The sequence below is a fragment of the Ochotona princeps genome, chromosome 30 (genome assembly GCF_030435755.1).
Source record: "Ochotona princeps isolate mOchPri1 chromosome 30, mOchPri1.hap1, whole genome shotgun sequence".
Lineage (NCBI taxonomy): Eukaryota > Metazoa > Chordata > Mammalia > Lagomorpha > Ochotonidae > Ochotona > Ochotona princeps.
In genome coordinates, this window is record NC_080861.1 from 18,939,362 (window position 1) to 18,951,509 (window position 12,148).

At 43.6% G+C, this 12,148-nt stretch overlaps 1 protein-coding gene across 16 annotated transcripts in view; it reads right to left on the bottom strand.

Moving 5' to 3' along the window:
• LRRFIP2 (LRR binding FLII interacting protein 2) overlaps nucleotides 1-12,148 on the bottom strand; it is an 86,223-nt gene that overhangs the window by 36,270 nt on the left and 37,805 nt on the right. For 10 of the 16 annotated variants that reach the window (XM_058657161.1, XM_058657158.1, XM_058657163.1 and 7 more), the window contains 3 exons: nucleotides 11,950-12,018; nucleotides 9,376-9,465; nucleotides 818-862 (listed from right to left, as the gene is read on the bottom strand). In XM_058657161.1, coding sequence (XP_058513144.1) covers nucleotides 818-862; nucleotides 9,376-9,465; nucleotides 11,950-12,018 — 204 coding nt within the window. The remainder of the gene's footprint in view (nucleotides 1-817; nucleotides 863-9,375; nucleotides 9,466-11,949; nucleotides 12,019-12,148) is intronic. The other 6 variants (XM_058657172.1, XM_058657168.1, XM_058657169.1 and 3 more) reach the window with 2 other exon arrangements.

Consider the following 12,148-nt stretch of genomic DNA (forward strand, 5'->3'; position numbering starts at 1 on the left):
CAGCACTACGAATCTTCTCGTAAGGACCACGTGAATGTGAGATTATGCTACTGTCTCATAGATACCACAGGTAATTCACACTTGAAATGTAATTAGTCAAAATTGAGACTAAGTATCAAATACAAGTACCAGATTTGGAAGGATTACTATAGAATAAAGAATTAAACACATCATAATTATTCATATTGATATGCTGAAATATTGTGAATGGTTGTGTTAAATAAAATATACTATTTGATTTTATTTCATTATTATTTTTAAATTTACTTATTTTTGGCTATCAGAAAATGTAATACTACACATGATTACATTTGTGGCTTGGCTTTAGAACTATTCTATTAAACACAGCTATCTTTTTGCACAGAACATAAAATTAATGCTGATACAACATTTTCTGACTTTCTAAAAATAATTTCAGCAGCTAGACTTTAACACAAATCTATTATACACAAAGGAACTATTTTACTCACGAAATAACTTATTTGTGAAGCTAAAACAAACAAACAAGACCAGTTTTTCAGCACCATTTCTAAACACACTGCATTTCCAATGGTCAATGGCTCCTTCTCAGGATCAGCGGAGGAGGAAGGAACGTCAAAGGAGCAGCCAACAGCTCAGGAAACAGAATGCAGTGTCTTTTCCCTTCCCAGGGCTTCACATGACTTCACTTCAGAGGAATTTTGAGGGTCAAGGACAGGAAATAAATGAAGGAAGGAAGAGTGGCTCTATCGAACCAATTGGAATATAATGAGTAAGCATAGAAAGTAAGATTAATTGACCTTGAGAATTTAATTCCCATAGGAATCTACTTACTCACCCTTGTGTAATTTTCAGCATACTGTTTGTCAGATTTTTCATCCAACTAGAAAAGAACAGAGATAAAAATCAAGAATGAGGCTTAGCCCACTGACTATTTTAGGGGGAAAAAAGCAGTGATTTTATTTGAGTTCTCCCAAGTTCAATGATATTTGGAACCTAAAAGTAAACATACTTAAACTAAAATAAAAGATAAGAAGCAGAAGACAAAATGTCAAGAACTTCAAGTATTATCCTACGGAAGAAACAGAGCAAGCAAGCTGTGTTTACTCAAAAATTTAGAAGTTTTAGATAAACTTTCTTCTCATGGTATGTAACAAACATTGAAGACAACTATATGTAAACTCAAGTTTTAGTACTGTAAATGTTAATACAAAAGCTGGAGCGTCTCAAAAGGATGAGTCTGATAAAACCAAATACCAAGTGTCTATGTGTTATTAGGACACAGATCACATCAGTAAGACTAGTACAGTTAGCCAGAAAAGTTCAGGCTGGATTAATGCATGTTAAATATATCACGACGGATATGTGCAATTTTCCAGACGTCATTAAGAATTTGTTTTTGAGTAAGGTGTTCACACACACCAATAAAAATTACAACAGCAAAAACTGAGTCTGAGAAATGTGCCTCTAGGCTCCACAGGCAACCAAGCACCAGGTCTTAACAAAGGCCAACAACAACAGTCCAAGTCTTCTACTTTCCCTTCCCAAGACTCAATTCAGGAATTTTTTTTCTCATTATAACACTTATCAGTCCCTGAACTACGATTAACTGTCTGATCTCTAAAACGTCATCTCTATGTTCTATTCTGTAATCTCAGCCAGCACCAACAATAGCATCTGATGTAAAAAAAAAAAAAAAAAAAAAAGACTCATTTTATTAGATAGATGAATAAAAGAATCACACCCTGATCGTACTTACAAGCAGACTTCATATAGTCTAACAACTAAGCCTACTCTCTGGACATACTATAACAGTTAACTTATCTTCTGCTCATCATCCTTTGGGTGGTGCCAGTGTCTCAAGGTCTAGTTCAAAACGCTGACTTGGAGCTGAGGGAAAAGATTCAGAGGTGAAGCATTTCCTAAAAAGTGAGTGACTGCTAAATGCTGGGGCTAGATTTAACCCTGGGCTTTGCGAATCCTAAGTACTCATACACTATCCCATTACCACCAAGGGAAAAAGTCAAGCAGGCACTGAGCTATGTAAGTGAAAATACACCGACCTCACAAAGACTTCAGCCCAACCTTCGCAGTCCCATCTGTAGAGGATTTTAAAATCTATTATTAAAACATAAATGTCTTTATTTCTGGCTCTACAAAGATCATTTCACCTTAGTGCCCTCATATGTAAAAGTGTTTCACATTCTTAATATCCGAATTCCTCATGCTTACAAACGCATTTCACTATATTTAGTAGTAGTACGTATCGGATATGAAACGCCTCTTTTTGCTACTTCTTGCTGTACAAGTAAAATTCACGCTGTACTAGTAAAATTAACTGTAGCTAATGTGTAGGATTCCAAGTGGAAGAAACATTACATGCCAGTTAACTGCCTTATGCAGCTCGGAGTATTTTTCAATTCTTTTCCATAAGGAGTTCAAGAGAACAGTAAACAGCATTCAAAACTCAATCATGCTTTTAAGTATATCTGAAATTCTTTCTCATAGCCACCTCTCACAAAACTAGTCCCCAACCCACTCAGTGCTTAACAACCTATATCACCTTAGAATAAATAATCTTACATTTCAGAGGTCGTGCCACTGAACTAGTCCACCACAATGTTGACTGTAAGTGCTGTCACTATCTTCTGACAGATTCCAAGTGTCGCAATCCAAACTGCTCATGCGCCAAACTCAGGGACTGCTAAAACAGCAAAAAAACAAAAACAAAAAAAAACAAAAACACCCAGCGCCAAGAGCAGCCATGCCCATGCTGCAGGGTAACTGCCCTGGCTGCAGTGGCTTGGCCAGACTTCTGAGTCCTTAATTCTGAGACTTACGCTGTTTAATATATGGTGTTCAGGGCCAAAAAGCCACTTAGAAAAGGTACAAGGTGATTCAACAGCAGGTCTACACAGCCACACTGCCACGGCAAGCTAATATTCATAATTACGACTGCAAGATCGTGAGAAGGCTTTTAAATGGAATAAAATGTAATGCTATTTAGCATATTAGAATATAAAACTGTAGCCCGTAGAAACTGGTATAATACAGTACACAGTTTTACTAGTGTAGTAAATACAGTCTAAAAAGTATTCACAGTGTAGTTTGTTCAATGCCCAACTGGATCCTAATTCTTCATTAAATTCTTCAAATATACATATGTGGAGACTTGATGTTATTTTTTAAAATCTCAAAAGAAAACAGGATTGAGCCTACCACATGCCATGCGTGGCAGCTGAAGCCACTGAGCCTGCTAGGGGGCTTGTGGGCTCCTGGGGGACCGTGCGGTGTGCAGAGACCTAGCGGATCACTCTGAGGCAGCCAGAGAAAGCCTGGGGATTGCCCCTGGTGCTTGGTCCTGAGCACAGTGGGGAGAAGGGAGGGCCCCAGGTTAACATGGTGGCACAGTGTTTTGGCAGACTGAGCTTGTGGAACTATGAATGGGCTAGGAACCTGAGTGGGCAAAGGGATAAGGTACCAGACCAGCACACATGCCAAGAGCTTGGGATCCTAAGGGGTGGGCAGAGTACCAGGCCAGCACATCACCCCACTGGAAGAATGGGTTTCAGAAGACTGGGCTGGGATGAAGGGACTGTGGATTTCCCAGGGAAGGGGGTAAGGAGATGTGAGGGAGGGAGGCAGGGAGGACCGCTGAGAGAGCCTGTTGCAGGTAGGAGTAACTTTTGAGGGACTTCCATTGACAAAGCCACTGTACTTGCTGAGACCAAGCAGCTTGGAAGGTGAAACTGGAGGACCTTTAAGGGTCAGACTGATACACCAGCCCACGTGGGAGATCTGAGCTGGGCCAGTTAGCATCGGCCATTGCTGACGACCACTCATCTGTTGATTCACTCCCGAAGTAACCGCAATGGCCGGGCTGCGCTGATCTGAAGCCATGGCTGGATTTGAGTCCTGCCAGGCTAAGCTATCACACCTACTGGTTTGCACAAGTCAGGGATGGGAGTGGAATGGGCAAAGCTAGGTTGTAGCACACACCAGTGAGAGCCGGAACTGGGGGCAATCCAGGGCATGTCCGGCTGCAGCATCTAATGACAAAGGTCAAGACAGGGGATGGGCTATGCCGAGTTGGGTCTGAGCAACCAGTGGCATGTGCAAGATCTGTGGCTGGGAACATCCCTGGTTGGGGAGCTAAGGGGACAAACCTGGCTGGGCTGTGGTTCTTACTGGTGCGCGTCAGGGCCAGAGTGGAGGCAGCGATCAGGGCTGACACGACTGCAGTGTTCCTTGGCATGGGTGTGGACTAGGTCTGGGGTGCACCAGACTGGCTAGACTCCAGCACTCACTGGTGCTCTTGAAAGCCACAGTGGGTGTCGGACGCTGAACAATATGAGAGTTATGTCTGGGCATGGACCAGATGAGCTGGGTAAGTATCAGAAGAGGTGCGGACTGGTCAGGCAAGGCCACTGTTCCTGCCAGGACAAGAGGTGGACCAAGTCAGTTGGGGTCAAGAACTCACCAGTGCTCATGAGATCTGCCACTGGGAGGAACTCAGGGAAATCCTCTGTCAGGCCTGCAGGTGAGAACAAGAACCAAGACTGGGAGCATCCTAGACCAGGCCAAGTTACAACACCCGTTGGCACACATGTGGGTCAGATTTGGGGGCGGGCCAGGATGGGTCAGTTCCTAACACCCATGTGCAGATCTGAGAACCAGGAGGGGGTACAGGAAGGGCCAGGCTGGGCAGCAGCACCCACCAGCCTGAGATGGAACTGGGAGCAGACTGGGCTGGGCCAAGCCACAACATCCACTTGCAAATGCCGATGTGAGATGGGCCATGCCAGATGGGGATGTAGCACCCACCAGCACACGAGACCTGTTGTGAGAGAGTGGAGGAAGTTTAAGGAGTTGGCAAGCCCAGTACGGGGGCAGCATGGGCTGCCCTGCTAGAACACTGCTCCCACTGGTGAATGTGGTAACTGGGATTGGGGTCAGACCAAGTCAGGCAGGGCTCCAACACCATTGGTCTGCATGTGAATTGCATTGGAGGAGAGCCAGGCTGGGCTAAGCAACAGTATCCATTAGTACATGCATGAGCCACAGTTGAGTGCAGGATGGCTGGGCTTTTCTTCAGCATCACCTGGCAAGTGCTGATACTTAAGGTAAATCCTGTCACACCAGACTGCAGAACCACCTGGAAAATCAAAGATCCAGGACTGGGAACTGGCCCAGTATGGAAACTGTGCGCATCTCTGATGGGCTGCAACTCTCACTGCTGAGCATAAGAACCAGGGCTGGAGTGGGCCTGGCTAGATAGGTAATGGCCCGCTGGCATGAGTATGGGCTGGATAGTGGAATCAGCTGGGTTGAACAAGGCTCCAATGCCCATTGACGTCTAGGAGCACTAAATGGGCTGTGAGACAGATTGGACCAGTCTGCTGCACATACTGGTAAGCGTAAGAACCAGCGCCAGTGGAGGGCCTAGCGAGGGTTATAGGGTGTTAATCCAATTTGACTGTAGTTCCTGCTGGTGTACATCAGGGTCGAGTGTGGGAGACCTGGAAGAGACTCCAAGCTCCATGCTTTGGATCGGATCAGCTCTGGCCACTGTGGTCACTTGGGGAGTGAATCATCGGATGAAAAATCTTCCTCTCTGTCTCTCCTCCTCTCAGTATATTGGACTTAGCAATAAAAACAAATAAATCTTGAGAGAGAGAGCGCGAACGAACAAGAGTCAGGTCTGCAATCACCTCAGACAAGGTCTTGTTGGGGATCTCCCCAACTGAACTGCTGTACTCCAAACTCCAACCACGTGGTTGCAGGATCCATGGACTGACCATCGAGTGCATGTGTCAGAACCAGTTCTCCTCAGTGGTTAAGTCGGAGCAGCGGATGGCATACCCAGATGCAGATGGAGGATATGGCAGTCCGCTTGGGCCTGCAGAAGACATCTGGTACCACAGCAGAGCAAGGAAGACAGATCAAATTGATCAACTACCCCAGCCAAGCGTTGACAGCAAACATCTGGGCAAATGGAGACCGTACAATCGAGTAGGTCAGCCAATGGACTTTGGAAGGATTCCCTCATCCTTGGAGTGGCGAGATCGACAGTATTTCAGAGCTTTCGAAATCACCTAAGCAGAACCCCGGAGCATGCTCCACACCGGAAAGCCTGGGATGACATAGAATGGCCGTTCTCCACCCCTGGATACTGAGGCGCTTGGGAGGCTGGGTATGGCTTCTCTTCTTTTCTCTCCCCTTCCCCCAGATACAGAAAGACGACAAAAGAAAATTGAAGACAGTGGTCTCATCCACATTCCCCTACTCCTTGACCCTTCCCACTGTGATCAACTACGTAAACATCATCACAAATAAAAACATAAATTTAAAAAACTCAACAGAAAGCAGAGTTGATACCTCAACCACAGAAGGGAAGGCAAAAATCAATTTTAACAATTTCCTAAACTGAAATTCCCTGAGGATTCCATTCAGAAACAGATTTAATTATAAACAATCAGAAAATTTTAGGTTAGCTCATCTATATTCTTTTCCCATATTTTTCCTATTCTGTAGCTTGACCTACTGAAACGGAAAAGAGCCAATGCAGAAGACAAGACAAGAGGTTAGAGTAAACACACATATTACACATTCCTCCAACCTCAGGACCTGGCATCCTTTATCAGCACCTCCTAGCTCACAAGTCACAGACTACCAGCCTACAAATATTTATTAAGCCTACAATGGACTACTCATTAAGTATCTTGAATTTCACTGCCAGCTTTTTAAAATAAAAATTTACCTGAAAACAGATTTATAACTTAACTCTAAAAAAATTGAAATAGGGTGGTCTACCAACATTGTCTCCTTTTAATTATACTGTAAACTTTCAAAGAGTCACTACAGAGGCCAAACATCTGCCTAGTTAAGCCACCAGTAAGGAGGCCTAGCTTCTAAAGGTGAGCACTGAGGATCTAGTGGTTTAGCTGCAGCACCCCCACAGGGGGACCAGGATGGACTCCCGGCTTCTGTCCAGGGCTGGCAGGCAGTACAGAATGTCCTAAAGAATGAGTGCTCTATCTGCCACTTCCCACATAAATAACTTAAAAACAAACAAATCCAAGACAATTACCTCTGAGGACCAGCAAATTTAGGCTTTGCCAAAACACATAATTAAACTTCTTATATAGGTATTTCTATAACCACTTAAAAATATTAAAAAAAAAAAAAACCAGTGGATTGGAGGCTCTAAAACAGGTGGCTACCTAGGTTTATGTACCATGGCTCTGCACATTTTCAGTTTATATTTAAGAGATACATTTAATAAACAGAAGTAGGGGAGATTTCAAAGACTGTCAATTTTTCGTTTCAGTCTAATTACTTGAGCAACTGCTCCCGTAAGTCTCCAGGATATAAATGTAAACATAACATGTGACTGATTCAGACAAATTATACTTTGACAGCTCAAAGTTTTAAGAACAACTGTATACGATAAATTTAATTCAACATACCGTTTGATAATTCAAAGAGGTTTCTTTTTTTATTACAAAGTCAGATATCAGAGAGGAGAGACAGAGAGGAAGATCTTCTGTCCAATGGTTCATTCCCCAAGCGGCCACAACAGCTGGAGCTGAGCTAGTCCGAAGCCAGGAGCCAGGAGCTTCCTCTAGGGTCTCCCACGTGGGTGCAGGGTCCCAATGCTTTGGGCCGTCCTCGTCTGCTTTTCCCAGGCCACAAGCATGGAGCTGGATGGGAAGTGGGGCTGCCAGGATTAGAGCCAGCAACCCATATGTGATCCTGGCATGTTCAAGGCGAGGACTTTAGCCGCTAGGCCACGCCGCCGGGCCCTCAAAGAGGTTTCTAAGCAAATTAATAAAATGGGCTCAATTTCATGGGAATGTTGGGAGCCAAAATTTTAACTTCATGTACAGACAACTGATAATTTGACGCCACAGCAAAATGATCTTGTCATCCAGCCAAATCGGAACATCACTGATTTACAGTACTTAACAGACACTGAAAATGATTTTTTAGGATTAAAATAGTTCAGCATTTATATTCAATCAAAGTCATGATATGTTTATTATAAATACCTCTTTAACATTTAAAATTTAATGTAGAATTTTTTTATTAAGAAATTTCACCTCTCATCCTCAACAGTGCTTGCCAACAGTGCTTGGACAACACTGGCGCATGTGCAAAATAATGCCAATTATTATTTTAAAATCTATATAAATAAATAATACTAATTAAATGTTATTTATTTATTGTTGCTAAAGGAGTCAAGCAACAAGGACATTATCAGATTAGAGATCAACAGGCTGATTCTAATCTGCACTATACTAAAACATCTAACCCCACCCCACCCCACCCCACCCCAGATTCTTAAGACTAAACAGGAATATCTGACTACAAACTGGGGATATATTAGACAGTGTTAACAAATTACTTTCTGGGTCTGGCAAAGCCAGTAAAGTTGGCAGTGCAGGCTTTCTGGATGGGAAGCTGTAAGGTGCTCCACATTTGATTCAGTGCTCTGCTGTTGCACCAGGGAAGGCAGCAGGGGAATGCCCCGAGTACTTGGGCCCCTAAACCCACAAGGGAAACCCAGAAACTCATGGTTTGGGCTCGATCGAGCTCCCGGTACGCAACCAGCTGAGAGAAGAACAAGTAGATAAAGATTTCTCTCTCTCATCTTCTCATCTTCTTTCTCTCTGACTCTCACATAAATACATTTGTAAAAATTATTTTCTTATTTCATTAAGTATTATATACATTAGAAAAAATTCTAAGATACACATTCAAGTCTGGCACCATGGCGCAATGCCTAACTCCTCGCCTTGCATGTGCCCTGGGATCCCATATGGGCGCCAATTCGTGTCCCGGCTGCTCCCCTTCACATCCAGCTCCCTACTTGTGGCCTGGGAAAGCAGTCAAGGATGGCCCAATGCCTGGGACCCTGCACCTGTGTGGGAGACCCAGAAGAAGCTCCTGGCTCCTGGCTCCTGACCCTCAGACCAGCTCAACTCAGGCCATTGTGGTCACCTGGGGAGTAAATCAGTGACAGAAGATTTTCCTCTGTCACTCCTCCTCACTGTATATCTGCCTTTCTGATAAAAATAAATCAATCATTTTTTATTGGAAAATGATGTTTGGAGTTTGTCTTAAAATGATTCAAAATAAGGAAGATGAAAAAGGCATAAGCAGATACAGTAAAACAAAGTAAACAATATCTGTTAGAGCTGCGGATGGGTTAAACAGTGGAAAATTCCAGGAAACAAAGCATTTAATGAACATTTTATAAAACACATTCCACAACAAGACACTGTGGTTTGTAAATATTTCAAGGCAAAAATTAAGTCCCTAAGTGTAGAAGAGTCATGCTCTAGATATTAGTCACAGACTTGGAATAGCACACCCACACCATGCAACACTCACGCAGGTCAAATCTGGGATACTGACGTCATCCACCTCAGAAACAATGCTTCCCCTGTGATGGGAGCGACTGAAGTAATCAGCCGTAGACACCTTTCGGCAAGAAAAAAGGAGATGCTGTAAGTTAAGAAAGAGCATTGGTCAGCGAAGGAAAAGTTGGTTTGTTTTTAATTGTATGGAGAGAGAAAGGATCATGGAATCAAATGAAAAGAAAGGAAGAAATGAAAACAGTCAATCTACTCAGGGAGAGAGGGAGGGCGAGAGGTATTTGAATGGAGTCACATCTTCCCAAAACAAGCCCCTCTATTCATCTTACCTGCAGTTCTGTTACAGAGATCACTCCTTCCCTAAGGCCCCACAAACTTTCCTTCTTCCCTCTAAACAGGGCGGTCCAGCAGAGTGGCTACCTAAAGCCTTGACTGTATTTCACCCAGTCCATGCTTGATGACAGCTAGCAACCCTGTCAAGCATCCATGTTGGAACAGAACGACCAGCAGGAAGTTTCCCAGGCCTTTTGCCCAATGCCCACATACCCTCCCTTTCCTAGTCCCCAGGACCAGGACCCGCAGGACCAGGACACACAGGACAGATAACGCAGGAGAGGAACCACACACGGATAGCCCCTTCCCACCTGGGAGTCACCTTATACTCCAGGTGGTAGCTCCAACGTCACTTCCTCAGGGAAGCCCTCTCCGCCCTCCCCCACACACACAGGTACTGCGACCCGAGTGTGTCCTTGCCCAACACCTAGTTTTTCTCTTCACGTATCCTGGCACTTTCGTTCTTGTATTTACTAGCTTATTGTCCTAATTTTCCACAAGGATCTAAGTAAGCTTCACAAATTCAAAAAGTTAAAAAAATTTTTAAAAAGTGCTCTGTGTGGTGTACCTCATAATTTCCAGCACTGAGTACAGGGCCCCAAATACAACAGGTACTCCATAAACACAGCGGATTCATGGCTGAGTGCCCCTCTGTTCCTTACGGCAGCTGACCCTTCAACTCCCCTTAAAATCTCTGCCTCCCAGAGGGGGAATTCAGAAGTCCACACAGAGATACAAGAGGCTTCAAGCAGGAAATGTTGCCGAGGGCTAACCAGACCAAGCAAGAGTATTTCTGTTCACACAAGCAACGGCACAACTTGGACTGGTGTGTACTAACCTTTACTGAAACCTCCTAGTTCTGAGGTTTGACAGATGTTTTTCATTTGCAAATTCATTCACTCCGTACGTTGAGCCTACCTGCACACTTCACGGATAAACTGCCACGCTCACTAGCAGGGAGAAGGGGACCCATGGTCAAACACTTATTTTAAAGGTAAAGAGCCTGTCCTTTTCACTTCACAGCACTCCACGAGGCTTAAAGGTGCTGTGGCCTGTTCTCTCCCACGCTCACTGTCCACAGGGACATCCCCTGGCTCCTTAAAAGACCCTCGCCTGCTTCAAATAGATATATGAATCCGCAGCAACAAATCTTACGAATATTTGACGTTACCTTTCCTTGTGAAACTAGCAAGTTTACAATCCTCCCCGTAACGAGACTCAGATGGAAAGGCCTTCTATTTTTCTTAAATTACAGCCCCTTAAGGCACCTTGTTCCAGCTTTAAATGGACATAGCATCCTTTGCAGTGTTAACTTCCAAACGGATTCTCTTATATATTCGAAAAATGTCACCAGCTATCTAAACGTTCCATTGAAGAAATAACCTGAAATTACATAATTTGTGTTGTGGCATTGCTATTTATCACTTCTACAATTATGACCGAGTCAAATAATAGAACCTTTCACTTGGCTATTAGCAACTATTAAAAAATTCATAATTTTATTGTGCCTGCACTGTGGCATGGCATCCCAAGTCTCTGCCTGCAGTGCCGGCATCACATATGAGTGTCTCTCCAAGTCCTCGCAGCTCCTCTTCCCATCCAGTTCACTGCTAATTGGCCTGGGAACGCAGCAGAGCCTGGCCAAGTCCACGCGGGAGACCAGGAAGAAGCCCCTGACTCCGGCGTAAGACCACCCAGCCCCTGACTCCCGGCGTGAAACCACCCAGCTCCAGCCTTCATAGCTATTTGGGAAGTGAACAAGCAGATGCAAGATACTTCTCTCGTCCTCTCTTCTCTCTCTCTCGCCTAACTCTGCCTTTCAAATAGAAATAAACCTTTTTTAAAAAAGAAATTCACAGATTTTAATGTGTACAGAAACACTGGTTAAACACAAGAGTAAAAGAGAATAACAAATAACACGATTTGTAATCCATGGTACAAGTTCTGTATAATGTGCAAACACTCATTTTGCTGAGAAGACTTATTGTTGGTGAACTGTTCACATAAAAGCATAATGTACATAAAAACAACAAAGAGTAAAACATGAAAACTTTTCAATAAATAAGACATATGACTAGACAAAATCTTGATGAAAGTTTGTCCAGCCCATGGAAAGTCTATATTCTGAAATCATCTAAATTTTAGGACAATTTTCTTTTTATGAAATAATTTTCTACTTTGTCGTAGATTTCATGCGCTCACACACTGCTGTTATTTAAAAACTTGTGATATATTGTTGCATGCAAACCATGCTCACCACACTTCCCCTTCGCCCATGACTGGCACGATCAGAAGAAACAATGCTCACGGCGTCATCACTGGAAAGCTAGACATTAAATGTAAACAATCTTAAAAAGATGCAATTTCAATAAGGTCTTACAGTGGTCCTACATTAGGAAAGGTTTCCAAGAAGCATACACACACTCCATTTGTAAGTATCAGAATTGGCACAATCT